Source organism: Manis javanica, chromosome 17 (genome assembly GCF_040802235.1).
Source record: "Manis javanica isolate MJ-LG chromosome 17, MJ_LKY, whole genome shotgun sequence".
Lineage (NCBI taxonomy): Eukaryota > Metazoa > Chordata > Mammalia > Pholidota > Manidae > Manis > Manis javanica.
Window position 1 is genome coordinate 1,171,717 of NC_133172.1, and position 27,891 is coordinate 1,199,607.

The following is a 27,891-nucleotide window of genomic DNA, read 5'->3' on the forward strand; positions in this document are numbered from 1 at the left end:
ATTGCTTATAAACTGCAATCCAGGGCCGTCTCTCTCCTCTGCTCCTGACGAAGCAAGTAAGCAAGCCCCTCCTGTTAACCTTTCCTGTTCAGACACGCCCTTGGTTGCCTAGGTAATTACCCACTGACCCAGAGATGAACTCTCCACCCCTGAGGATATGCAAATGCACCAAAGCCCTGTGAGATACTCTGGAAATGTTACAATTTTACCCACAGCCCACCCCTCCAGAAATCTCGCCTTACAATCTACTCATTCCCCTTCTTCTGCAATCGTCCCTGGGTGAGAAAACTGGAGCATTGTGACCAGACTAATGACATTAGCAACAGCAATAAAATCATGACAATCTTCAAGCTGGAGGATTCAGCTAGGTTCAAAGTCCCATGCAGACTAAGTCCATAGCTAGTCATTCCATAGGCAGGCTGTAGCTGAGGGTTCAATCATCATGTGGCGGCTGCAGCCAGGGGGCACATTCAGGACAGGACTAGGAGAAAATAACCTTAAGGGTGATAAGATACATGTTTTGTGATAAGATGTATGTTTTAATGACACCAGCATGGGCAAATCTTGTCCATCAGGTAGGATACATGCAAGAGAGTGGTCTTGTGATAAAACAGTGGCAGGAATGGGATCTCGTCCTGGTCTAGTGTACCAAACTTTCACCCTCTCCCTGTGGGAGTTACAGATGGATTGATATATAGGGCTACGGGAGGTACATACACTGGCCATAAAGATAAAACTTCCTCACAAGATGCTCTTACCTCCAGGACGTTTTGGGTACAACACCATGATCTTTGGGGGCCATTCTGCTGTTATTCCAGGAATACACAGAGGAGACCAGCTTCCAGGCCTTTCTCCCAAGGTGCCAGAAGGGCAAGCCATTGCTGGTCCATGAGTCGAAATGTCCAGGGCCAGCTCCATTCAACAGTCTCCAGGGCTTAATGCAGTAGGGCTGGCAGCAGGATGTTGCTCTGCTGGCCATATCCTGGCTTCAACAGCTCTTCTTTGGTATCGACATACAACTGTATAGGAGAGGCAGCAAGGCGTGTGGGCATGACCTCAGGGCTCAAAGCTCCTTCACGTGGCTCCTCATTCAAACGCCGCAGCACCAACCAATGGTGACCTGACCAACCCCGTAGGCTATTGGTGTCCAACTTCAGGCCAGATTTCAATAAACCGTTGTACCTCTCTATCACACCTGCCTCAGTAGGATTATATGGTACATGAAATTTCCACTTTACTCCTAATTGCTGCACCCATTCTTGTAATGTACGTCCAGTAAAGTGGGTGCCTTGATCACTCTCAATCACCTCTGTCCGGCCACAGGCTGCAAAGAGGCGCTCTAGGCCCCTCTTGGTGGTTTGTTGATCTGCACGACTTGCAGGAAAAGCAACCAATAGTCCAGTAGCCATGTCCACACAAGTCACGGCACACCCATAGCCTTCTGACATGGGCAGAGGCCCAATATAGTCTATCTGCCACCTGACAAGGGGTATTGGCCCCCTTACTGTTGTCCCCTGTCGCTGTGGGACTTGGTGTAAGTCCCTCTTAGAGCGCACAAGGCACTCCTTCTGGGCTCTGCTGAGTTCTTCAGAGGCCAACGGCAAGCCCCACCAATGGGCTACAGCCCACATTGTCTTCTGCCCTGCGTGCAACAAAGGCTGGTACAGCCATGGGCCACATGACAGGCAGGTTTTCCTTCCAGTCAGCGCGCCTGGGTCAGTGAGTCCCCTTGCACGCGTGCCGACAGGCAATGGCACGCATAAATTGCTCTTCTGTTCAAATTGGATTCTGATTCTTAAAAACAATGGAAAATGTCCCAGATACGGAATAAGACATTTTATGAATTAAAATGCTTAGCAAGGCTGGAACACCACCAACTGACCACACAGAGAGGTGTTTTCTCTGGGTACAAGAGGCAGAGCGTCATACTTTCTACCTGCTCAGTGTCCTGACATCCCTCCTTCAATTTCCGTCTGGGTTTTTTCTTTCTTTCCCCCACCGAACCTCCTCTGCTCATAGAAAATGACTCAAAACTTCAGTCTCCACGTATCTGCAAAGCTGACGCAGGGTGTCAGTATGTTATGGTGCGTCCCTTTGGACGTATACTTTTGGGAACTTGTGCTCCCCGGAAAGATTGTGTCCATCCGGAAAGCCTGCTGTCACGTGTCCCGCACTGCACTGCGAAGATATCTGGGCACCTCACGCGAAGCCTCGCCGCGCCGGGAGGCCCGGGGCTGTTTCCCATCGGCCTCGTCCTCGCGTGGCCTCTGTAAGTCGCGAGTAACCCACGCGCTGGAGACGCGGCGGATAGGCGCGTGGGAAGCGCTGTTACGCAGCAGCCTCTGCGCACTGCGGCGGCGCGGAGCCAATGACAGACTAGCAGGGACGTGCACGTCGTACGCACCGCTGGGGCGGGATTTCCGGCGTCCCCTGGAGCTGGCCGCGTCGCTGGCTCCCGGCCTGTTCACGGGACCTAGGACCCCGGAACGCTGGCGGACCGCGCCGGGACGGAGCGGACAGCGCGAGGAGAGGCGTGGTCCGCGCTGCACAGAAGCGTGAGTTCCGACGGAGCCGGGCCAGGGGCGCGGCGCCCTCGTTCCCGGCCCGAGCTGCGCACCGGCCGGGGGTGGAAGCACGCCCGCGAGCCCGACTCAGGTGGGTGCTGCATCACCCGGGTCTCTTCGCCCGCCGCTCTCCCTCCCACTCTTGAAACCTACAGCCCTGATTGAGGGGCGCGTCCCCCGTCCAGGACAGATGGAGATGCGTGCGGGGTCCCCATTTCGGCCAGTTTCCTGAGTGGGGCACGTGTCCCTGGTCAGGGACTGTCCGAAGGCTTGCAGGTGCTGCTGCGTCTGAGTCTATGTGCTCAGGGAGGCGAGGGTCAGGAGTGGCCTTGCAGTGGCCGCCTGCGCAGCCGAGCTCCGTGGAAGGATGTGAAGGGAGGACAGAACGCGGCGGCACATGCCCAAAGGAGAAGTTTAACGAGGACAAATAGGCCGAGGAAGCCGCTCAGGGAGACCGGAGGGGCAGACACGGCGATACATTCCCAGAGGATTACGGTAAGGGCGGGGCCAGGGCAGGTCTGTAGGGGTGAGACAAGACTTCGGGTGGTTCGTAGAGTCGGCAGGATGTCCCACTGCGTCCGCATGGCTGGGAGCAAAAGGAGGGGGTGGAAAATCATCCCGAGTTGTTTCACCTGAACATCTAAGGAATGGAGAGGGAGACGTCAGCGCTGGGAACGGGACCCAGGGAGAAGATTCTGAGAGGTCTCAAGATGGAGATGTCAGAAAAGGGGGACATCACCTGAACAGATGGACTTGTAGGTCTGGAGGCCCAGGAAACTGGTCTGAAGCTTTCAAAACGGTGGGGGGTGTGGCCTGGACCAGGTCCCGGCCTGGTGATCAGACTGAAGAGGGAGAGTGTTAAGGCTGTCACTTCACACGGGCTCTGCGGGCAAGTAGGGAGGCTGAGACTGGAGGGCAGAGCCCAGATGGGTGTGCCTCCCTCACGGCCCCGCAGGGAGGGAGCGGTTCTGGTGGGGCGGAATTCTGGCCTGTGAATGTAGGAGGGAGGTCCGCGTGAGTGTAGGGAGGCGCTGAGCTGGTGTGGAGTCTTCCCACTGCGGGTGCTCAGGATCGCTTGTGACGAGGCAGAGGCCAGCTGGCTTAGTGGGGCGGCCGGTTAGGGGCGTCCCCTCCCACAGCCCTATGAGCAAGAGGGGTGATCCGCTGCCCAGTCAGGGCTCCTGCACCTCCCCTCCAGGGCACTGTGCTGCAGGCAGGCCTGGTTGCTAAAAGGACTCGCACCTGACCTGCCTGCTCACTGCCTCCCTGCAGCTCCTTAGGAATGCATGAAACGGTTATTGAGCTAAACACTCTTACTGTGTCCACATAGGTCGGCAATTCCAAATGAATGTATTGAGTCAAAGTTATCCGAACACTTAGTAATTGGTCTGAATGTTAATATTCCTTTAGGTACTTGGTTAGAAGTTGAAAAAATACACATGCCCGAATTTTTAGGACCCTACCATGCACTTTCCCTGAAAACATTTTCAAAACCATGGATCCTGTGGACAGTCCCAGCTGGTACACAGTGTGTCCTACTTACGCTTTGTGTCAGTACCAGCCGTGTGCATCGAGACCATTCTTGTTGCATTTTAGAGCCGAGGGCACTGAGGCTCAGGGAGGTTCAGCCCTTCTCCAGGGTCACAGAGCCAGTGAGATGCTGCACGGAGGTCTGGGGAGTTGAGTGTCGACCTTGAGGCCCAGATCGCTTTGCCGCGGGGCAAGGCAGGGCTGTCCAGCTCGGCTGTCGGCTCTGCCGTGGCTGCCCATTTCTCATGGCCTCTCTCTTCCCCAGGGTCCCTCAGTGGTGACAGAAATGCTGGTGGACTCTGCGCAGGTGAGTGGAGGGTGGCCCAGGCCCTCAGCCACCCTGACGGTCACCAGCTGGTTCCAGGCCCTCAGCGGGAGGAACGGTGATGTCCTGCGACTCCACCTCCTCTTCTCTGCACTTGGGGTCTGAAGACCCTGTGGTTGCACGAAGCCCAGGGTCCTGACCTCAGTCCTGGGTTACATGGAGCTCTTCCTGTTTCTGACAACAGGGGTACATTTGTGCGGTGTTCTGGGCGCAGGATCCAGAATGCTTCTGTAGTTGGAGGTGAGGCTGAGCTGGAATGTTCAGGGACGTCAAGTCTAGTGTATCTTCTGGGAGTACAAGCTGGCACGGGGTGGTAGGAGGGCGCGCGGATCAAGCCTGGAATGACAGCCTTAGGTTCTGGGCCTCTAAGCTGAGGGTGATGGGAGGCAATGTAATGTGATCCAAGTTTAATAGGCTGCCTCTGGCCCACGTGCGGGAGAAAATGAGGGGTCAGGGTGGAAGAAGGGAGGCCTGGGAGGGAGATCCTAGCCCAGAGGTGAGTGTGGCAGTGGCTGGATGGCCGTGGTGGCTCTGGTGGGGTCTGTTTCTAACTGGAAATGACCGTAGAGGGGGAGGGAGAGGGGCCTGGAAGCTGGATGCCAGCAGGTCAGGGCGGCCCCACGGACTCTGGCCTTGTTTGGAAGGATGGATGTCCCGCCAGTCAGCAGTAAGACGGGTCTTTAGAGCGAGCACGAGGGCTCGGGCGTCGGCCGTGTCCCAGCTGTCCCAGCCTCTGGAGTGGCCCTGCTCAGTCAGCGGTCGGACGGACAGGTCTGCAGCTCGGGGGGTGGCTTCGTGTTGGAGATGGCCGCAGGGCTGTGGGCTGGGTTTCGGAGGGGGCCTCTGTAGCTTCTGGTGGCGCTGCCCACAGGGAGCAGAGCAGGTGAAGGAAGGGGCCCAGGACCAGGTCTCTCGTTTGGGCATCTGGATGGTGGTGGTGTCCCCAAGGCGGCCGCTGGGGAAGCGTGGAGAAGTGTGTGGCTGTGAGGGGCCACCGCAAGCGGGGGTGGAGCAGGAAAGGCCTCCCAGAGGTGGTTGCCGCGGGCGTGAGGATGGCAGGAAGGTCGGGGTGTGTGTCGGTACCTCGCCCGTGACTCGCCAGCGATGTGGTGCCTCTTGGTGGGGCCCAGATTGTCTCATTCAGGCTGGCGGATTAGTTTGAGGGAAAATGGGATCAGCTACTGTTGCCAGGCCTGGGCAGAGGAGGGTGCTGGGGACTCAGTGCAAGTGGGCTTTAAGTGAGATGCAGGTGCTGAGAGCAAGGTCCCAACTGCTGAACACGTTCAACATAGAAGGGGGGGCAGGACAAGCACCGCGAGGGCCTCACAGGGGTTTGGGTATCTGCATTACAGCAGGACGCAGGGATAGGTGGGGAGACAAGCTCATCAGGGCTGGAGGCCACCCCGGGTGTGCAGGAATTCGGGCGTCTGGGGCAGGACGGGGGCAGGGTAGGGTGCTGGTCGCCTCTGCCGTGCACTGCCTGGGTTCCATACGCAGGGCAGCGTGTTCAGAGGCCCCAGAATGTCTGTGGCAGAGACCTGGGTGGCGAGGGAAGGCTGTGACAGTGGAGGGGCCGCAGACACGAGAGGTGCAGTCCGAAGAGGGGTGAGTGGGTAAGTTGACCGAGCGGGTGGCCCTCACTCTGGCCCCTTCAACAGATGACAGCTGTGTAAAAACAAGTCGGTGAGAAGACAGAACAAGAAGCTGCTCATGGACAGAACTGTCCCAACTTTCACAGGGCTCTGTGGTCTTTGAGGACGTGGCCATACAGTTCTCCCAGGAGGAGTGGAACCTCCTGGATGAGGCGCAGAGGCTCCTGTACCATCAGGTGATGCTGGAGAACTTTGTGCTCCTGGCCTCCCTGGGTAAGTGCCTCCCGCCTGCCCAGGTCCTGAGCTGGGCTCTGGTCTCATTTTCCCCGGGGATGCCCAGGCTTCCATGGATCCTGCTTCCAATCCTGGTTCCCTGGTGTCGTGCTGTCAGTTCCAGGGCTGGGCTGCGGGCACTGACTGCCTGTCCCCAGGCGGCCCACCCCTGCTGCGCTGAGGCCTCACAAGACAGGGCTCAGGACTCAGGACTCAGAAATCTTGAAATTTGCCTAAAAGATCTCATTGGCCCTGGCTGTCCCTGACTGGGTAACTCTGCCCCAGCACTTGGAACCTTGCACCCAAGGCCTTCCCCTCCCTGTCCTGACATGTTTTGGGACCCTCCTCTGCCGGGAATTTCAGGCACTGACCTGGTCACTACCATGGCGTGTTTTTTTTTATTTTATTTATTTATTTTTTTTGAAGAACATTATGTTTACTAGGCTCTCCCGTACCTCAAATCCCCCCCCACAAACCCCATTACAGTCACTGTCCATCAGCATAGCAAGACGCTGTAGAATCACTACTTGTCTTCTCTGTGTTGCAAAGCCCTCCCCTTTCCCCCACCCCTCCATGGGGTGTTGTTTTTAAAGGGCACTTTTGGGGTGTGGGTATCCTGGAGTGGGTCACTCTGGGCATGTGTTGGCCACTGCATTTTCCTGTCTTTCCCCCAAGACTGGCTTCTTCCAGGCCCAGGTGGTTGCCCACAGTGAGCCATAGAAAGGCCCCAGGTGCCTAGCAGGGTGGACGTTACTTCTCCACATCAGGAGAGGTTCAAAAGAATGTGGCCCTGGCACATGGGGGCTGGGAGAGGGTGAGATGTCAGCTGGGTTCCAGTCACACTGGGCATCTGTCCCTTGTCCACCACTGTATGATGCCAGGGGCAGCAGCCACACCTCATTTCTACCTTTTCTCTCCCATTGATATTTTGACTCTGATTTCTTGCCCCAGATCTCACCCATTCCCCTCCACTGCTCCCCGTGCAGGGCCCTCAGCACATAACCTACACGGAAGGTGGTGTGAGGTCTGTATGTATCCTTAAATAGTCCTCGCACACCAGCTTCCGTGTTGAAGCAGACATTTCTGGGTGTGGACACAGCCTCTCCTTAGTACTCACAAGTCAGCAGCAGCCAGGCCGTGTGGAAGCCCATCTGCAGAAGCCCGAGCTGGGGTCCCCACTGCTTCTGCCAGCACTGTGCCCCTTCCTCAGTCCCTCCCCATCGTCAGGGCTGAGCTCTGCACAACAGGCCTTCCCTCACTGGCTCTTGCCCCCAGCGCCTGTCTGCAGTCCTATGGGCTTCTTAGTGGGAATAATATCCCATGTCTCACCGTGAAGTCAGCAGGCACTTTACCAGCATTTCTCTGCTTAAAGGTTCTCCACATGGAGCCCAGGAATGGGAGGCGCCTTCGGAGCGAGGTGACTGTGCTGGAGTGCCACAGGTCAGGACTCCAAAGGCAGGTGCGTCCACCGAGGAGGCCCAGCCATATGATACATCCGGCCCACTCCGGACAGACATTTTGCAGGGGGCTGAGCACGATGGGACACAGCGTGCAGAAGGGCCACACACTCGGGGGGCACACCCGCGCCAGCACCGGAAGGAGCAGAGCAGGTGGAGCCCTTCCCTCATGGCAGGCCGCAGGGTCTGCATGGCAGAGAGGGGCTGGACGTGCGGGGAGGGTGGGGGGCGCTTTGCAGGCCTTCTGCCGCCCCTGGCCGCCTGCAGTATGGGGGAGCCACAGAGGGACATGGACTGTGGCGAGGCCTTTGAAAGTGGGCAAAGTGGTCACATGTGCAGCGAGTGTGGGGATCCCTGCTGCCCGAGACTGATGCTAGTTGAGCACCAGGAATTCCACACTGGAGAAGGACCTCATGAGTGGGGTGGCAGTGGGCCTTTCCTTAGGCACGACTCTGCCCTCACTCAACATTGGGAAAATCACAGTGGAGAAAAAGTTTTCAGGTGCAGCCAATATGAGAAATTCTTTAGGCACAACTCCACACTCACGAGCCATCAGAAAGTTCACTCCAAAGAAAAGCTGTATGAATGCAGTGAATGTGGGAAAACCTTTATGTACAGCTCCAGTCTCATTAAACACCGGAGAATCCACACTGGAGAGAGGCCTTATGAATGCAGAGAATGTGGGAAGTTCTTTAGGTACATCTCCAACCTTGTTACCCATCACAGAATTCACACTGGAGAGAGGCCTCATGCATGCAGCGAATGTGAGAAGGCCTTCATTAGACGGTCCCAACTCCTTCAGCATCAGAAAATGCACACAGGAGAATGGCCTTATAAGTGCAGCCAATGTGGGAAAGATTTCAACAAAATTATTCTTGTTGAGCGTCAGAAAATCCACACTGGAGAAAGGCCTTTTGAGTGCAGTAAATGTGAAAAGGCCTTCATCAGAAAGTCACCCCTCATTCAGCACCAGAAAGTTCACACTGAAGAGAGACTTTTTCAGCACTGTAAATGTGGGGAATTCTTTACACGAATGTCTGGACTTACTGAACACCTGAGATACCAAGGCCTCACGAGTGCAGCAAATGTGGGAAAGCCTTCATTAGAAAGGCCCACCTCACTCAGAGCCAGACGGTCCACACAGGGGAAAAGCCTTATGAATGAAGCAAATGTACCAAGTGTTTTAGGCACCAATCCAACGTCAGTAGACACCAGAGAGTTCACAGTGGAGAAAGTCTGTAAGTGCAGCAAATATGGGGGATTCATCAGGTACAACTCCAGCCTCGTGAAACCGCAGACACTTCACTGGAACAGAGCACTTAAGAGTCGCAACTGGTTCTTGATCAGAAAATCCACACTGAAGCTTTCTGAGCACCGTGAATGTGGGGTTACACAACTACACTATTACCTTATTAAATGCTGGAGAATTCATACCAGGTCAAGCCTTTATGAGTTCAGCAAATACAGCAAGGCCTTTGTTAAAAGTCTTGCCTCATTGGTCACCAGAACTCCACAGTGGAGGAAAGCTTTATGAATGCAGCTAGTGGGGAATTACCTAGGTCCATGCCAACTGTATTGAATACGCTTCAGAGACTCACTCACACTGGATATAGGCATCAAGAGCGAATACAAGGAAGGTAAAAAAGTCTAACAAGACTCCCACCTCATTCAGCACCACGGAAAGAGCTTGTGAGCACAGCAGCTGGGAAAGTTTTCAGCCACAGTTTTCTCTAAGTCAGCACTGGAAACTACGATATATATAGTTTTTTTTTTTTAAGTCATGGTAACACATCACATAAAATTTACCATCTTACCCATTTTTAACTGTAGTTCCATAATGTGACCTACATTCATACTGTGCAGTGAATAACCATAACTTTCCATCTTGTGAAACTGAAATCTGTTAAAACAACTTGACATTCTCCCCTTCCTCCATAACAACCACTGTTCTACTTGTGTCTTTATGAATTTTTCTACTGTAGGCCCCTCATAAGAAGAATCATAAAGTTTTTGTGGTTTTGAGACTTTTATAACATATAGCATATCCTAAGGGTTCATCTTTGTGGCTTCTGTCTGAATTGTCCTTCCGTCTTGATGCTGAATAATACTCCATTATATGTGCCACTTTTTTACTCAGCTGCCTACTGACACTGGGTTGCTTCTACCTTTTGACTTGTAAATAATGCTACCATGACATGAGTGTACAAATATTTCTTCAGTATCCTGCTTTCAGTTCTTTTTGTCTGTGTTCCAAGAAGTGAAATTGCTGGATCATGTGGTAATGCTATTTTTATTTTTTTGAGAAACTGTTTTCCATAATGGTGGCACTATTACACTTTCAGACCAGTTGTGCATGAGATTTACTTTTTTTTTTTTTTTTGGTAGTAGCTCTTCTAAGGGTGTATATCATCGTGGTTTTGATTTGCTTTTTTTTTTTTTTTAATTGAAGGGTAGTTGACACAGTATTACATTAGTTTCAGGTGTACAACACAGTGATTTAACATTTATATACATGATAATTCTAGGTACCAGCTATCACCATACCAAGTTGTTACAATATTTTGACTATATTCTTTATGCTATACATTATATCCCGGTTACTTATTTATTTTACAATTGGAAGTGTGTACTTTTTTTTTTTTTTTTTTGAGAGGGCATCTCTCATATTTATTGATCAAATGGCTGTTAACCACAATAAAATTCTGTATAGGGGGGGTCAATGCTCAATGCATAATCATTAATCCCCCCCAAGCCTAATTCTCGTCAGTCTCCAATCTTCTGAAGCACAACGAACAAGTTCTTACATGGAGAACAAATTCTTACATAGTGAATAAGTTACATGGTGAACATTACAAGGGCAGTCATCACAGAGGCTTTTGGTTTTGATCACGCATCATGGACTACAAACAGTCAGCTCAAATAGGAATATTCATTTGATTTTTATACTTGATTTATATGTGGATACCACATTTCTCTCATTATTATTTTTAATAAAATGCTGAAGTGGTAGGTAGATACAAGATAAAGGTAGAAAACATAGTTCAGTGTTGTAAGAGAGCAAATGTAGATGATCAGGCGTGTGCCTGTAGACTATGTGTTAATCCAAGCTAGTCAAGGGCCTTAAAACATCCACGGGTGCAGCAGATTTCTCTCAGAACGGGGGGGTGGGGGAGGGTTCTAAGCCTCACCTCTGCCGATCCCCATTTTCTCACCCGATGGCCCTGCTGCAACTTGATTTGCTTTCCTTCAAGTAGTATGGAGCACTCCTTTAGTGTCCATTTTTATATGTCTTTGAAGAAATATCTGTTCAGTCCTTTTGCCTCTGTGAATACTTGTTTTAATTGAGTTCTTTATTCTGGACATAAACATCCTATCAGGTATTTTGATTTGTAAATACTCTCTCCCATATTCTGTTGCATTTTCACTCTTGCTTTCTGCAGTTTTAATTTTTTTTGATGCAGTTTTAAATTTTGATATCTATGATTTATCAATTTTTAACTTGTATGTGCTGTTTTATGTCTAAGAAATCATTGTCAATGTCAGGGAGTTTTCTCCCTGTTTTCTTCTAAGTTAGGTAGTTTTAGATCTTATGTAGTTGATCCATTTTGAGGTCATTTTTCTATAATGATGTACTATCCAACTTCATTCTTTTGCATGTGGATATCCAGTTTTCCCTATGCATTTGTTCAAAGGGTGTTCTTTCCCTCTTGAGCTCCTTTACACTCAAGTCAAAATCATTTGACTGTATATGAGAGAGTTCATGTCTTTGCTCTTAATTCTGTGCCATTGGTGTGTGTCTAGTATCACAGTGTTTTTTGATGTAGTTTTAAAGCCTTGTCAAGAGGCCAGTCATGTCTTCTTTGGGAGCAGCTGATTAACCACATCCACCAAAACTTCCCTTATAGGGCTGTCACACTCTGGGCCACTATATACCTGTCCTGATCACCCCGGGGTTGGGTACTAGAAAACCAGGGACAGCTTCTGTGCCTTGGAACCTGAGAAATTATTCAATCCACGGGGCTCCCTGGAGAGCTAGCTGCTCCACTGAGCTCCAGCTTGCTGCTGCCCCTCACTGCAACCTCCTGCTGGGTCTGATTTCTTGTTCCTCCCTGTAAGTTACAGAGTGTTGCCTTTCATCTATCCAACTGGTGGTGTGTCGTGAACCCCCATCAAAAAAGAACTTGAAAATCTTATAAAGCATCTCCACACCCAGAAGGTGAGTGAGTGCTGGGCAGTCTTCAGCCATTAGCCTGTCCTCACTCAGCACCAGGAAGTTCCCACTGGAAATAAACCCTAGGAGTACAGGCGGTATGCCCTTTCCTTTTCAACACAGTAATGCAAACAGAGCTAAGCACTGGAGATGAGCCTGTGTGAGTGCAATAGCAGCCTGAAACTGCACCCCTATATGCAGACCTGCACACTAGGAAGGCAGCACTGCCATGGGTGGGGGGGGGGCTTTCATGAACTTATGTTGCACTTTCAGACCTGCCTGAGGCCCAGGGCCCTTGCCAGCTGTGTCACTGCCAGTGTCTCACAGAAGATATCCTCTACCAGCTGGCAAGGAACCATGGTGTGTATGTTTCACCGAGGTCTCTCAAGTGCTCAGGGAGAGCAGGTTGCTGTGCTCTCGCATAGCATCAGGGAATATGCATCAGGGTTGGCAAGACCTCGTCCCCTCCCCACTGACCAGCTTGGGTGTGGAGATTACCCAGCTTTCAGTAAGCAGATTCCATCTGGCTTCAACGGGGAGTTTACAGGGGTTTCTCTTCAGGGCATGATCATCTCGTGATGCATGTTGTGCATTTTCCAGCCCCCAGGTCACCCAACAAAGAAACTCCCTGCTCACCCTGCTGGCTTTGGTAACAAAAGATCTGATTCTTTAAGCTACATATACTCTTGGGCTTGTGTTTACAGTGTGGTTTGGATTCTGCCAGACTGAATGGGTAGAGTGGATTTTGTTGGGCCTCTACTTTGTGTGTTTCAAGGAACTGGGAGAATCATCAACAACCCTCAGTCCAGGTATGGCTCAGTCTGCGATGCTACACGAGGTCTGGAACTGCAGGTAGGGCATGCACCAAATCTTACACTCTGGATGCAGCTTGAGGATAGGGCTGTTTGCCTTGGCAATCTTCCTTGCATTTGACAGCAGCATGAATTTGGTCATTTGTACTCCGAAGGTGCTCCATATTCCCAGCACTGCTGCGGGATTTTAGCATGCTGGCAAAGCTGTCTGCTCTCTTTACACCATTTGACATCACCCTTCAATCTGGTGTTGGTCAGTGTACTCAAAAGCGATTTTGAAAAATAATAAACCATAATTTAGATAGCCATAACGAGACTAGCCAGGGTGACGGCTTGCACAGCTTCATTCCCTCACATCTCAGACTTCAGTGAGACCCTAACCTTGTTCCCATGGCCAAGAGCTATTTTGGTCACTAACTGCATTACTGTAATAATTGATTTCCATAATTGCAACATTTCACAAATACTTTTCTGAAACAATTTCCCATGCATTGTCATTGTAATTGCAGGTGAAATTCTATTTCCCAGCAAGAAAAAATCATGCCGTGGGGTTCAGATGCCCCTGAGACAGGGACTGTGGGTTTAGACAGAGTAGGGTGAGGTCCTCCAAAAGAAGCAAAACAGGATAATTACGGTCAGAACACTAGCAATGTGCATAGAAACTCCTACGAAACTGTGTGTTCAACATTAAGCAAAGTCAGTCACAAATTCTTTAAGATAGAAATAACACATTAGGAATATAGGCAATTTTCAGCGGGATTGGTTAAAATAAAGCAGCATTCAGGCTGGGGCCAATAATAACACCTCAGTTAAACCTAAAGAATATATAGCCCTAGACAACGCCCGACTACGGACTCTCCTGTCCCGTCCTGGCATGCGCCAGGGGCTCTGTCCTGTCACTTTATCTCCAAATGAAAGTCTCCCCTTGCTTTCCTACCTTGAGTGTTTGCAAAGTTCATTCTTCGACTCCATGAACAAGAAGACCCTCACCAGTAAGTTGGTCTTTTCAGATAGTTATTAGATTCCAAAAAAGAATACATGGAGTAAGAAGTATGCCTCAATCCCTCAGCCGGACATAATCAGTGGTTCTACCTTCTTCCGGAGAGAACCAGAGAGCGCGCTGTCCACCTGTTTCGTGCTGCCCTGTATCCTCCTCTCTGTCGCTGTGGCGTAAGGACCCTGTCTGGAGCCTGTTCTCTTGACCCCGACCTAACCCCGTGAAATAATACGATTGGTCCTAAAGCTTCAGTTTACAAGTATTTGAAGAGCAATAAGAATATCAGATCCCAGCTACGAGTAGACGCACGTGGATTCTGAGTGACAATATGGTACTCGTGCCCATTTGGTTTTGTGGCTTTGGGGTACAACAGTCCACAGCAATCTGGGTGATTTCCCTTTAAGAAGCGTGAAGCGGCGCCCCGTCCTCAGAGCATCGAGTCCTGCCGCAGCGCCCCTCACCTTCCTGCTCGGCCACTCCTGGGGATGAGGAGCCCGCAGAGCGTCAGAACTACGTTACCCGGAAGGCATTGCGCCGGCAGCACTGGGCCAATGAGGGCTCAGCAGAGGCATTTCCGGGCGAGACGACGGCGCCTGGGCGGGCCTTCCGGCGTTCTCTTCCGGCGGCATTTTGTGAACTTGGAAAGGCGGCGTGCGGCAGCCGTCGGAGTCCTGGGCCGGCCTGGGCGGGAGACCGCCGTGCCCGCTGCTCTGAGGCGGGTCGAAGGCTCGTGGCGGGCCCAGTGGGCATCACTCGGGCTTGCTCTGCTGCTGGGCCGGCCTGCGGACACGGAGCCTGGTACCTCTGCTCCCGGCCCCGCCCCGCCCACTGACTCCGGCGGGCTCCGTTTGAGGTAAAGGGCTGGGTCCTGCGGGCCCTCACACAGCTCTTCTTACTCGGCTTCCAAGCTTCATACTTTTGTTCTTTTGCATGTCCTCTTCATGTAAGTCTCCATTTATTTATATTTACCCCAGTCATTTTGGTCTTACAAATTGTGAAATATATGAAGGAAAGTGCAGAGAACTTAGAATGTGCAATTGAGTGGGAGATACTCGACGAACGTAATTTGATTCCGCCTGTTTTTAAACTTTACATTAATGAAATCATAAGGATTATGATGTGTTTTTACTTCGTTTGCACAGTATATCGTGCTTTTACCCATTTCGCGTCTATACATTTCATTCACTCATTTTTGCGATAGTATTCTGTGGTATGAGTAGGAGTGAACTGTCTGTTTTTGCGCATGTTTTCCGCACTAACATTGCTACTGTAGCTGCCATGTGTTCTGGGGAGTATAAGCACGCAGTTGTCCACCGTGTATATTAAAGATAGGAATTTTTTTACCAAGTAGTCAAAGGCTTAATGTATTTTATAATGTCATACTAATTTTGCAAAATTTTACCAGTCTATACACTCAGTAGTAGCTTACGATATTTACTCATTTCTGCAGTTTAACACAGCGATGTGTACCAGCCTTACCGAATTTTTGCAATATATGAGTTTTGCGTTTTTTTCCGATTACCATTTTCTAAAGTGTTTTGTTTGCCGTGTACGAACAAGTTAAGTAATCGGGTTTGTGTTTTTAAATCATTTACTTATCCTATATATCAACTTTTTTTAACAAGTGGTTTCATCAGCCTGTTTTCAATTGTGTGGCTTGCCGTTGCAGTTCTTATGATAATGGGAGCCCTTTATCTTTACTGTAGTTGGATTTATTGTATATCTTACATGTCTTTATTGCTTTGTTTATCTTTGGTTTGAGTAATCTGTGCTGTTATTGGTACTTTCTTATAACTTGTAAGAGATGTGACTTTTTGTGCATTAACAGAGGTGTAAATTTGTATTTTACCCCCAAACAATTTAAAAGCTGCCTTTTTAATTCTCTGTAACACCACTGCAGCCATAAAGCAAGCTCTGTAGTTTAACCCTAGTTCTGTGCGACTGTGCGAATAGCGCCCTGCTTCTTTATCTAGCTTTCTAATGTCATGATTCCTCTTAGAGTGAATGCTGTCATGTTGTATTTTAAAAAGATTTCTCTTTACTCTTCACTTATAACCTTGTGGTTTTTCAGAAATGGCTTTTTCTCCAATCCAAAGTACTAGGGGTTTTTACACTTGAATCTTACTAGCTTCTCCCTACTCAAAAAACTATTGTAGCAAACTCTCGTAGTCATTTGTACTGCAGCAACAGCAGTTAATACTGTTAAGAATGAAGATTGGGAGAGGGACGGGTGAAAAGTATTTTTATCAATGAAAAACAGATTTTCTTACTCTCTCCATACTTATTCACGGACCTCGCTGACTTGGTATCTTCTCTTATTTGAATATTTTCCAACCTGTTCATCCTGGTATTCATTATGTGGAAACATTTCTAAGGCATGTGCCAAGGTTTTTCTTTATTCTGAGTCTTTTAGCACTGTGAACATTCTGTTTATAATCCTGCACCCTTTTTTCTTGAGAAGTCTTTCATCTTCACTAGATAGGGTTTGGGTTTTCTCACTCTCTCATTTTTCGTATAATCAAGGTATGATCTGCCCATTTTTTCCCAGAAAAATAATATAACATTTAAAAAATTTACAGCCCAGTTCACCTCTATGGTACTTTTCTTCTGTATTATTGGCTGCATACTCTTTGATTACCTCTATCTTGGGACAGTTCTGTAATTGTTTCCATAGAGAAAATGGGAATATATTTTTTTATTATTATAGATAGTTAAGAAAGTGTTCATGGTCGCAAATATTGCCATGTAAATGTTTAGGATTGTTGCTAAACTCAGGAAAACTTTTTTTGTACGCATTTCAATGTTTTTTTAATTTATGAAGGTTTCACCTGAGCACCATTGTGGTTTCAGCATTCACCCATATTATCAGGTACCCCCTCCCACACTCCAGGGAGTCACTGTCTACCAGTGTAGTAAGATGCTGTAGTCATTACTTGTCTTCTCCATGCTGTACTGCCTTCCCCGTGACCTACCTATATTGTTAGTGCTAATCAAAATGCCCGTTAATGCCTTTCTCCCTCCTTTCCCAACCCCTCCCCTTTGATAACCCCTAGTCCCTTCTTGGAGTCTGTGAGTCTGCTGCTATTTTGTTCCTTCAGTTTTGCTTCGTTGTTATACTCCACAATGAGGGAAATCATTTGGTATTTGTCTTTCTCTGCCTGACTTATTTCACTGAACATAATACCCTCTAGCTCCATCCGTGTTGCTGCAAATGGTAGGATTTGTTTCTTTATTATGGCTGAATAGTATTCCATTGTGTATATGTACCACATCTTCTTTATCCATTCATCTACTGATGGACACTTAGGTTTCTTCCATATGGCTATTGTAAATACTGCTGCAATAATATAAGTGTGCATATGTCTTTTTGAATCTGAGAAGTTGTTTTCTTTGGGTAAATTCCTAGGAGTGGAATTCCCGGGTCAAATGGTATTTCTATTTTTAGTTTTTTGAGGAACTTCCATATTGCTTTCCACAATGGTTGAACTATTTTACATTCCCACCAGCAGTGTAGGAGGGTCCCCCTTTGTCTGCATCCTCGCCAGCATTTGTTGTTCTTTGTCTTTTCTATGTTGGCCATCCTAACTGGTGTGAGGTGATATCTCATTGTGATTGTAATTTGCATTTCCCTGATAATTAGCATTTTTTCATGTGCCTGTTGGCCATCTGAATTTCTTCTTTGGAGAAGTGTCTGTTCATATCCTCCGCCCATTTTTTAATAGGGTTATTTGCTTTTTGGTCATTGAGGCATGTGAGTTCTTCATATATTTTGGATGTTAACCCCTTGTTGGATATGTCATTTACAAAATATTCTCCCATACTGTAAGGATGCCTTTTTGTTCTGTTGATGGTGTCCTTTGCTGTACAGAAGCTTTTTAGCTTGATGTAGTCCCATTAATTCATTTTTGCTTTTATTTCCCTTGCCCGAGGAGATGTGTTTAGGAAAAAGGTTCTCATGTTTCTTCTATTCAAGAGATTTTTGCCTATGTTTTCTTTTAAGAGTTTTTATGGTTTCATGGCTTACATTCATGTCTTTGACCCATTTCGAGTTTACTTTTGTATGTGGAATTAGACAATGATCCAGTTTCATTCTCTGACATGTAGCTGTCCAGTTTTGCCAACACCAGCTGTTGAAGAGGCTGTCCTTTCCCCATTGTATGTCTATGGCTCCTTTATCATATATTAATTGACCATTTATTCTTGGGTTTATATCTGGGCTCTCTTTTCTGTTCCACTGGTCTTTGGGTCTGTTCTTGTGCCAGTACCAAATTGTCTTGATTACTATGCCTTTGTAGTAGAGCTTGAAGTTGGGGAGCATGATCCCCCCCTGCTTTATTCTTCTCAGGATTGCTTTGGCTGTTTGGGGTCTTGTGGTTCCATATGAATTTTAGAACTATATGTTCTAGTTCATTGGTATTTTTATAGAGATTGCATTGAATCTGTAGATTGCTTTAGGCAGTATGGCTATTTTGACAATATTAATTCTTCCTATCCATGAGCATGGGATGTCTTCTTTAGTTTTTCTAATGACAGGGTATAGGTCTTTCACTTCTTTGGTTAGGTTTATTCCTAGGTATTTTATTCTTTTTGATGCAGTTGTGAATGGCATTGTTTTCCTGATTTCTCTCTGCTAATTCATCATTAGTGTATAGGAATGCCACATATTCTGTGTATTAATTTTGTATCCTGCAACTTTACTGAATTCAGTTATGCTAGTTTTTTTTTTTGTTTTTTTTTTGGTGGAGTCTTTAGGGTTATGTGTAAATCTGCCATCTGCAAATAGAGTTTAAATTCTTCCTTACCTCTTTGGATGCCTTTTATCTCTGAGTTGTCTGACTTTTGTGGCTAGGATTTGAATAAAAATGGTGAGGGTTGTTTTCACTGTTAAGTATGATTGTTGGCTGTGGGTTTGTTATATATGGACTTTATTATGTTGAAATACTTGCCCTCTACACCCTTGTTAAGAGTTTTTATCATGAATGCATGTTGAATTTTGTCAAATGCTTTTTCCCCCTTTTGTTGATGTGGTGTGTGATGTTGATGGATTTTCAAATATTGTAACCTTCCTTGCATTCAAATCCCACTTGATCTTTCTGGTTTGCTGATATTTTGTTGAGGACTTTTGCATCTATGTTCATCAGAGTATTTGGCCTGTAATTTTCTTTTTTGTAATATCTTTGGAAGCATTCCCTCCTCTTTTACTTTTTGCAGTGCTTTAAGAAATGGGTATTTAGCTCTCTAAATGTTTTTCTCAAAGAACCATGGCCTGGTGAGGTAGGAAGCCCAAGAAAAGGATGAAGTTTTTTTAACCCAGGAAGCAGGGGGCTTCCCAGCATCGTGGCATTGTTGGAGTACAGTATAGAGATGCCAATGATATATCTCATCCTGACTCTGTAACCAGTTAACCCACAACACAAGGAAACACTGTTTTTCTTTAACCCTGTAGTAAAGGTATAGAAGACACGGCCCCATTGTGCTCGGGCTCAACCTTTGGGTATGAGTCCGCTGAACCAGTGCCGATACCAATAAAGCTGCTTCTCGCCCCATGTCTCAGGGTCCCAACTAGTTTGTAGTTCCCACAGTTCCTACAACTGGTTTCATTGATTTTTTTCTGTTGCTTTTTTTTTCTTTATTTCTGCTCTGCTCTTTATTATGTTCCCTACTGCAACTGACTTTGGATTTTCATTTGTTCTTTTTCTAGCTTCTTTGTGATTTTCGACTGTTCATTTTGGATTTCTTGTGGTAAGCCTGTTGCTACATACTTTCCTTGTAGGCCTTTGCTGTGTCCCACGGGCTGTTGAACTTGATTTCTGTTTTAATTTGTTCATTCTTATTTAGAAGGGTGTTGTTTGCGTCCAGGTGTTCTGTCCGTCTTTTTGTTTCCTTGTGGCAGCTATGGAGTTTTTGGAGCAGGAGAAAAGTGCTGATGTGACTCAGGTCTTTTCTAACAGGTTATGCCCTGGCTGCAGAGTTCAGAACAATAGGCTGGAGACAGAAAAGACCGCTAAGGAGGCCACTGCATCATCCAGTTGGACATAGTAGATGTGGAGGCAGGAGAAATACTGGGCTTCTGGGTTTGTTTTTAAAGTGGGACTGACCAGTTTTCTTCGTACAGGCTACTCGTTCAGTGAGACTGTTAGGATTTCAGTTTTTGGCTGTGCTGAGTAGTCTCCTGTGTTCCTGAGACTCTCTCAAGTGTAGTGCACGAGTGGCCAGCTGCACGTGCATGTCTAGGGAGGGCTTCAGGATGGAGACATTAGAAAATGTGGCATCTGGTGTATAAAAAGATGGACAAGAAATAACAGTGGTGACAGGGACGGTCGCAGCAAGCGGCAAGGTTTCACAGGGCAGTAACCATGGGTATAGACGCAGAGGCAGCGAGCACTGGAGGTGAGGGGAATATGAAGCCAGGCTGCTGCCAGTCACTGTTCTGGGTTTTGGGTGACTAAGGTTGAAGCTAGAAACAAGGCCAGGTGGAACGGACGCCTTCTGAGCAGGACTAAGTTGGAGGTGTGGGGGGTGCGAAGTGGGGCCTGGTCCACTTGCCAAACACGCTCTGGATCCATATGCAGAGGGTGTGTGAGAGACCAGAGAAATACCAGTTTTATGGGCCAAATATATGATGAAGATACGGACCAATGAGTAGGACTTTGAGAAAGGTTGTATCTGGGAGGCATGATGCAGGGCTCCCTGAGGCTGTCCTGCAGGAGGGATGGGGCTCTGCACGCCAGGCTTGGAGCTTAGATGATATCTGCCCCACCCTCCACTGTTGCTGAGGGTCAAACCCAGTGATGAAGGGCATGGGAGTGTTGTAACCTGTGGGGTCCCCAGGAGAGAGGCCACTTTTGGGGGCATAACTGTCCCCCATCATCCCAGGCCTCTCTGACCTTTGATGATGCGGCTGTGTACCTCTCCCAGGGGATGAAGCCCAGAGACTCCCTGCACTTGTTGCAGCCCCTGGGTAAGGCCCTCTCGCACCCCCAGCATCCGGGGCTGCTCTGCCCCCCCATTTTCCTGGGTGCCTACGGTGTCGTGTATACTATACCTCCTGTGTAAGTACTGTGAGCCCCTATACAATACCAGCACTGGAAGGTTTTACAGGTAAAAGAGACTAAGAATTTAGGCCGGTGGGTGCCATGTGCCTTGACAGCTCCTTAGGAACCACGCCCTTCTGCTCCAGCTTCCGCCCCTCCCGGATGACAGCTCCTGGGGCTCATGGGGTTGCAGGAGCCCAGCACGGTCCTGGTCATTATTTATAGGATGTTATTTCCCGAGGTTGTTTCGGGGTTGGTGCCTTAGACCTGGCATCTCGAGGTCCTGGGGTCCCGTGTAGTGCCCCTGGAGCTGGGGAGGACTGGCCCCTGGGGGTTGTCATGAGGGACCATGTGATGTTGGGTTAAGATCAGCAGGACCATGTCTTATGTCCAATACTGTTTTTAATGCAAATGCCCCTTGCTGTGTATGTCGTTTCCGTCCTCCCCACCCTGTCGTTTTGCTCACATCATTTCCACTCTTAGAAGTGACCCGGGTTCCACCACCTTTCTGTCTTCCACCACTGACGGTTCCCTGCTCCTCTCTCCAGGGTGGCCTACATACTTAATGTGTCGTGAAATCTGTACCTATCCTTAAAATAGTTCTTGAACACCAGTTCTCAGTGACAGTTCGATTTTGTTGGATTTTCTTGGCTCGGGCACACCCTTCCACCCTGTACATGTGGGTCCGGCAGGCCCCTGGACCCTGCCTCTCCTTGCCTGGTGACCTCCCTGTTCTGTGATACTCAGGCACAGCCCCGTTCCCTCCCTCGGCGTGCTGCCAGGCATCTGTTGTATTCCTTGGTGGGTCGGACACACCCTTTATGCTGAGGCTGCCTCCTCCCATGGTAGTCTGCATAGAAGTTCACCAGCATTTTTCTCTGCTTTCAGGTTGTTGGCACGGAGATGAGCCACCTTCTCAGCAGGATATGCCATGGGAGTATCTGTCTACCCAGAAGGCCTATTCCTGGAAGATGGGTAGACTGGGCACAGAAGATGATTTGCATCTTAGCTGAGGACCTGCACCAGCAAACCCTGGGCAGAAGCTGTGTGGAGCGTATGGGGAATCTCACAGGTTACCGGGAGCAGCACCGCAGAGAGAAACTCTTCAGAAAGGGCGGGACATGCCTCCTGCATGCAGAGCTGCCCAGTCAGTGTGTCAGAGGAGCCCTTCCCCTGCCAGGAGGTGGCTTTCCGCCGTGGCCCTCCAGCACCAGCCTGTCCACAGCTGAGGGTGCAGGACTGTCACTTTGGATCAGGCGCAGTGAATGCAGGGAAGCCTTGTCACATAGACTTCTCAGCACCAGCATCCACACTAGAGAAAGAGGCCCTATGAGTACAACGAATGTTGGAAAACCTTCAGCTACAACAAACCTACTGTCCAGCAGCAGCCAGCATAAGTGGATGTGGCTTGTGGCCTAAAGCTCCTGTTCTCAAACCACCGGAGTCCAGGCTGGAGCACGCACAGTGCAAGGGATGTAGGCGGTTGTTTCAGTCAGAGCTTCAGCCTCCCTGAACACCAGAGAATTCACACTAGTGTATGAGCACATTGAATGTGGAGAAAGGTCATGCTAGAGCATGTGGCCTCATGAGTGCAGTGACTGGGGGAAAAGCCTTCAGTCCAAGGTCTAAGCTCTTAGCTAAAGTTCACACTGGAGAAGGCCTCACTGGCCCTCACAGACTGATGCAGGTAGGTCACAAGCTGCATGTTTGACACAACCCGAGAGGGGCATCAACTTGAAGTTGACACCGTACAGTCCTAATGAGAGATTGTCTGTGAGCACAGGTTTCTCAGAGCTTCTAGAACTACACTGTACTGAACCTGCTCAGTCAGCTCGCCTTACATGGCAGCAGGCTTTCCGCGATAGACGCCACCTCCTCGGCTCAGTGTATAAGCTCTGCTGGCTGTCCCCTGCCCTCAGCCCTGGGGTGCTGTCATTCTCTCCCATCTGACTGGCCCCATAGCACTAGGATGGGCACCTAACAAGCCTTCTGACCAAGAGCCCAGCCTGCATTTTGCTGAGGTTCTAACCTTCCACAGCCACTTTGGTTTCATGAGTTGCTCATGATTTTATTAGCCTCCACGTCAACCTTTGTAGGAAGTATTTGGCTCAGTTTGGGGTGGTTTGTGCAATAAGGACCTTAATCATTAAAGCCATTTTTATCTTGGGGCTTCTAGTCAGCTGGTAATGTTGAAAACAGGTGGACTCTGCGAGGATAAAGAAGCGAACAAGCTCTCTCAGGCCTCACCTCAGTGAGAGATCGTGGCAGAGAAGTCACCAAGGTTTGCTGGAGCTAGACTGCAGAGTTTTGTATCTAATGGAAGCCAATTTGTGGGCCCAGAGGGTCCCCCTGAGAGGATTGTTGTAAGAACCACTGCTGTTTTAGAGAGGGCATATAAGCCATCTGGTGTCACTGATTCCTCTGGGCATCAGGTAGGGGGCCTAACACACCACAGGGGAATGTCTATCCTAAATTTGCATCCAGAAACGTCCCAATGACTGTTTAGGATAAAGCCTTTTGTCAAAATTCTCACACCCTGGCAAGCGTAAAGGTTAAGCTTTTACACCTCCAGTGGCATGCCAACTGGGGACTGAGAGTGGAAACACGTAGTCCAGACATGTGATTTTTGTGACTAGCAGAGTTCCTGGTAACTGAAATGGAAACCCTGTTAGCAGTGCTCACTGCTCCGTGCAGCAGGGCCTCCCTCCCCTCCAGAGTTAAAAGGCGAGATTGCTTTATAATTTTTCACATGCAGCTTTGCAATTTTAACATTGTAATTCCGGTACCCATTCTTGTATTTGTGGCCCTTCCTCCCTGAACTCCCAGGGCATTTGATTACTTTTTCAATATTCAGTTGGTGCTTTCTGGACTCTTGGTAATTGGAATCTTAGTCTGTTTACTGTATTTTTTTACTCACCTTTTGTGGGTACATAGTTTATTGAGAATCATCCAAAAAATGAAGATGTACTTCTTTTAATTCCCATAAAACACCTTTTGTTCCTCTAATCGACTAACCACTCCCATTTTTTAATGGGTTGGGGTTTTTGGTGTTCAGGTTCAACTAGCACCTATGACTGTAAGACTAGATTGTACTGTAATAGAAACATAGGCCACAACATAACTTTAGTCTCTATTAAAATTCCCCATGACTTTAAGGTGTAGACAGTTAATAAAAACACCTTTGTTTGTACTATTGTTTCCCATTTCCCCCTCATTAAATACTTAAACTGTGGCCAATTTCCCACAGAGAACATGATTAAGTCATCAAATGTGAATTTGGAAAGAGATGTGTGTGCAAGAGGTCGTGGCACCACCATTATAACCTGAGAAACACAGGAATTAGTAAAATAATTATGAAAGAAATGACTTTGAGTTTACTGTGCAATGAAGAGGTAAGTAAAAAAAATGCCAAAGTTGTCTAATGTTTGAACATCTGAAAGAATGGCTTGGCACCTGCCTGGCTCCTTGGGAGACAAGCCCTTGAAGCATTCTGCCTCTTTCGTGCCAGGGGGGCACTTTGGGCTGGGTGGTTTCCTGCTAACTGTCATTTATGGTGGATCCGCCACACAAGAGGCTCCTTGTATATATATATAGAGAGAGAGAGGACCAAGGCTTGGGTCTCACTGCCTTGGTCATCTGTGCTTCCTGCAGCATGTCGCACTGCCGAGAAGGAAGCTGACAGGAGCTCTCCTGGCCTCTGCCCAGACATTGTCCAGCCTGTGTCCTCACAATAGAACTTTGCCGAGTTCTGAGAGTTCTTGTGAAAACCTGAGCTGGTCTTGGGGATTGAAGAACTAAGACTACCTTTGTGTATACCTCACTTTAAAAATAAGGTGCACTGTTTGATGACAAAACCAAAAGTTCTTTTGTGTCATTTGTATGACTCATCCCCCTTCAAAAGGAATGTATTGGAAATGCCAGGAACCCAGCTCCTATATTTTTTCATCATATACCTAATTAGATGTGTTCTCTCACCACCACCCCCTTACACATAAACCCCCTGTGTCAATGTCATTTAACTTCTACAAAACAATTTTCAAAAAACCAGCAGTACTTTTTTCATAAAAAATTAGGGTCACACCTCCTGTTACCTACAGAAAACCTGCCTTAACTTTATATAGCTGCTGCACACAAATTACTGCCGCGACGGGGCACATGAGTGAAGTCCTTTCCCAGAGCTTTGGTCAGTTGCAGTGGGCTGGAGTATGGTTCCCAGTCATTAAAGCCCAACAGTGTAGCATCTTGCTTTGCGGGTCATTAAAATCAGCCTCCTCTGCAAATACTGCCTCCCTCTGCCAAGTACCATAAGGGCACCTGCAAGTACATCATTGGGCAAACAAAAGACACGCCCATCTCAGAACCCTGAATCGCAATAAACGGATGGTGCATGTCTTTTTGAATCTGGGATCTTGTTTTCTTCGGGTAAATTCCTAGGAGTGTAATGACTGGGTCAAGTGGTATTTCTATTTAAAATAAAGTTTTACCTCTATAACTTGGCCATTACCTATTATACACAATTTGAAGCATTCTAGATTAAAAATAACTTGATTCTCTCGGATAATGTATTTTATGTTGACCACTGTTGGCGAATCTCCACAAACGTAGAAAAGCTATTGAATTAGCACGAAAACAATGTGATGGACATCCCAACACAATACACCGGAGACAGTGTAGAGACGAGAGAAATCTCACCTTTTTCTTTGTTACACAGTTTACCCTAAACCTAACTGGTGATTTGACGTGGGGTCCTGTCTCCAAAGGAATAGAATCTCTCTTATCTGACAGGTAGGTTAATAACAATTAGAACCTGACGCCTAAATCCACCCCTCCTGGCATCTGGGAGCGCTCACCTTCCTCGACACCCGCTTTTCAAAGAGGTGGCACAGGACTCTTAAAAAGCCCTTCCAGTTGCTTCCGCGTCGGTATTAGATTCTGCATTAGCTACATGGAAAGTTATTCCCAACGTCTCCATAAACCTTATGGCTCATAAAGGCCAGACAGCCAAAAAGTTTCCCTCTTTCCTGCAAGTCGGCTTCCGTGGAGCGGGCAGGGTGTGGGCGCTCAGCGTGAGCAGGGGCAACGTGTACGCGCTTCGGGAAATGGGCACAGCGGACAGCCAGCCTCCTGGACAACCGTTGGCCGCTGGGACCAGCGCGGGGGCAGAATGGGCCCAGCAAGGGACCCGCGCCACACAGCCGCGAGGCACAACGGGGTGGTGCAGGGTTAACCTCCCAGCGGGGTTCAGGCAGGCGGAGCCCAGGTTAGAACGAGGCCCAGGGGCCCTCAGGGTACCGATGGCCACAGGCCTGCAACGCCCCTTAGATTCGCCCGGCTGTTTTCCCGATTAGCGGCGGAGCCGACCAGCCCCCGCGAAGGGCCGGGTTTTACTGCCTCCCCCGAGGAGCCGGAAGGTTTGCTGGCAGGGCGCCCGCCACAGCCCCGTGGGGGAAGCGGAGACACGCCACCGTTTTCGCCGTTGCCCAGGGCACCCACCTACCCGAGACAAGGAGCCCCGCGCGGACGCACAGCCCTGGGTGGCCCTCGCGGTGCATGCGGCTGGGAGCCCCGGCCTCGCGGCTCTCCGGGGGGCCAACCGCCCCCACTCCCGGGACGCACTAGGCGCCTGGGGGAGGGGGCGGAACGGCCCCCGGACTACGGCCGCTGCCGCGAGGCGGGCCTCGTCCACCGGGCGCTGCCACCCCATCCGCCTGCGCCGCGCAGGCTCCGCGCGTCCAGCCCTCCGGCAGCATCGTAGCCCAGGCCCCTCACCACGGATGGACTGCGGCGGCCAGAGGGGCGCGGGCGGGTGGCGTCCTTCGCATGGGCCGCTGCGCCCTCGGGATCTCGGGCGACGAGCCGGCGGCGCAGCGAGACGGGACGAGGCTGGCCGCTGGGGGTCACTGGTTCCTGCGCGCGGCCTCCAAGCCCTTGCGGTCCACGCGGTCGGGGGCGTGTGGCCGGGATAACACGCTGGCGCAGCGCTTCTTGCTGACGAGCAGGTGGGGAAAGTGGACCTCACGCTCCAGCAGCAGGGCCGGGGAAGGGGCCCGACAGCAAATCCGCAGCCTTCCGTCCCAGGGTCGCCGCCTAGGGCACAGGAGACCACCCAGGCCCATGGCAGCGTCGCCTAGCCCCCCATGGCGTTGGCGCCGGGGCCGTTCTCCATTGCATACTTGGACCCATCAGTTGCTTTGCTTTCCCAAGCATCTGGCACCCGAACCCGGTGACGCTCGAGGCAGGAAGGGCGGGGAGACGTGTTGGCGGACCACTGGGAACCCCCCAGGGAGTGCACACCCCGTGAGAGCCGAGGCTCCGAAGGCCCAGCACCCGACTCCAATGGGCCCCACAGCGCGGCGCCCCCCAGGTAGAGGCGGGGCAAGGCCCCGCACTCCCGGCACGCCCTCTGGGGGGGGCGCTGGATGGGAGGGAGGGCGAGGGGATCCCGTGACCCTGCCCCCCTCCTCCGGGCGTCACACCCCTCCCGCGCGCTCGCCTCTCTCGACCAGGGCCCGCACTGCCCGCCCCGCACGCTCTCCTGAACCGATCCTTCCCCAGCAGCAGCCTTGCTGGGACTCCCTAGTTCCTTCCGCCAACCTCCACCGTCCCTCTCCAACGACTTGGGCCAGCCGGTGGCGATCCAAGGGCCTCGCTGAGCCGTCCAACCAGCAGCAGTGATGGCGCAGTGTGTACAAAAACCCAACGGCTCACAGGCACACACCGGAGCACTGCAAGCCCCATCGGGAATGGGGTCAGCGGTTACCCGCGCCTGCCGGTAGGGAAGGCACACACACTCAGCCAGTCCGCGAGGCGCAGCAGCCCGAGACCTCGGAGGGCATCGTCTCAGACCCGGTGTCGTTCATCCTCGGTTAGCTGCACAGCACTCGTGCCTCAAGAGGTAGGGGGACATCGGCCATGCAAGGAACACAGAACTGCACAGGCCAGTGTCATTAGTTACCGGAAGTAACCAACCTTCTCTCCACCAAGTGCCATGACCACCGCGTGGGAATGCCCTCAGCGGTCGGCATCGTTTATGGCTAGAACTGGGGCATCTTGACGTCATCTCCAACCTCCTACTTTGGGCTGTGATTAACAAAAAC

The 27,891-nt window shown here is 49.7% G+C and overlaps 1 protein-coding gene and 1 long non-coding RNA gene across 3 annotated transcripts; both read left to right on the top strand.

The window, feature by feature from the left end:
• The first annotated feature begins 2,733 nt into the window (after positions 1-2,733).
• On the top strand, positions 2,734-14,279 carry LOC140842996 (uncharacterized). The gene is made up of 4 exons (XM_017652687.3): positions 2,734-3,059; positions 4,360-4,401; positions 6,158-6,284; positions 7,657-14,279. Exons 2-4 carry the CDS (start codon positions 4,381-4,383, stop codon positions 9,273-9,275), a joined length of 1,767 nt encoding a protein of 588 aa, XP_017508176.3. The 5' UTR covers positions 2,734-3,059; positions 4,360-4,380; the 3' UTR covers positions 9,276-14,279.
• A 31-nt stretch (positions 14,280-14,310) lies between these two features.
• LOC118967419 (uncharacterized) lies at positions 14,311-27,111 on the top strand. Of its 2 annotated transcripts, XR_005054438.2 has the most exons (3): positions 14,317-14,613; positions 21,683-24,186; positions 24,446-27,111. It is a non-coding gene; the product is annotated as an uncharacterized lncRNA (long non-coding RNA). The 2 variants fall into 2 exon arrangements; XR_012126958.1 differs by lacking the exon at positions 24,446-27,111 and having other exon boundaries at positions 14,311-14,613; positions 21,683-22,962.
• The last annotated feature ends 780 nt before the right edge of the window (positions 27,112-27,891 follow it).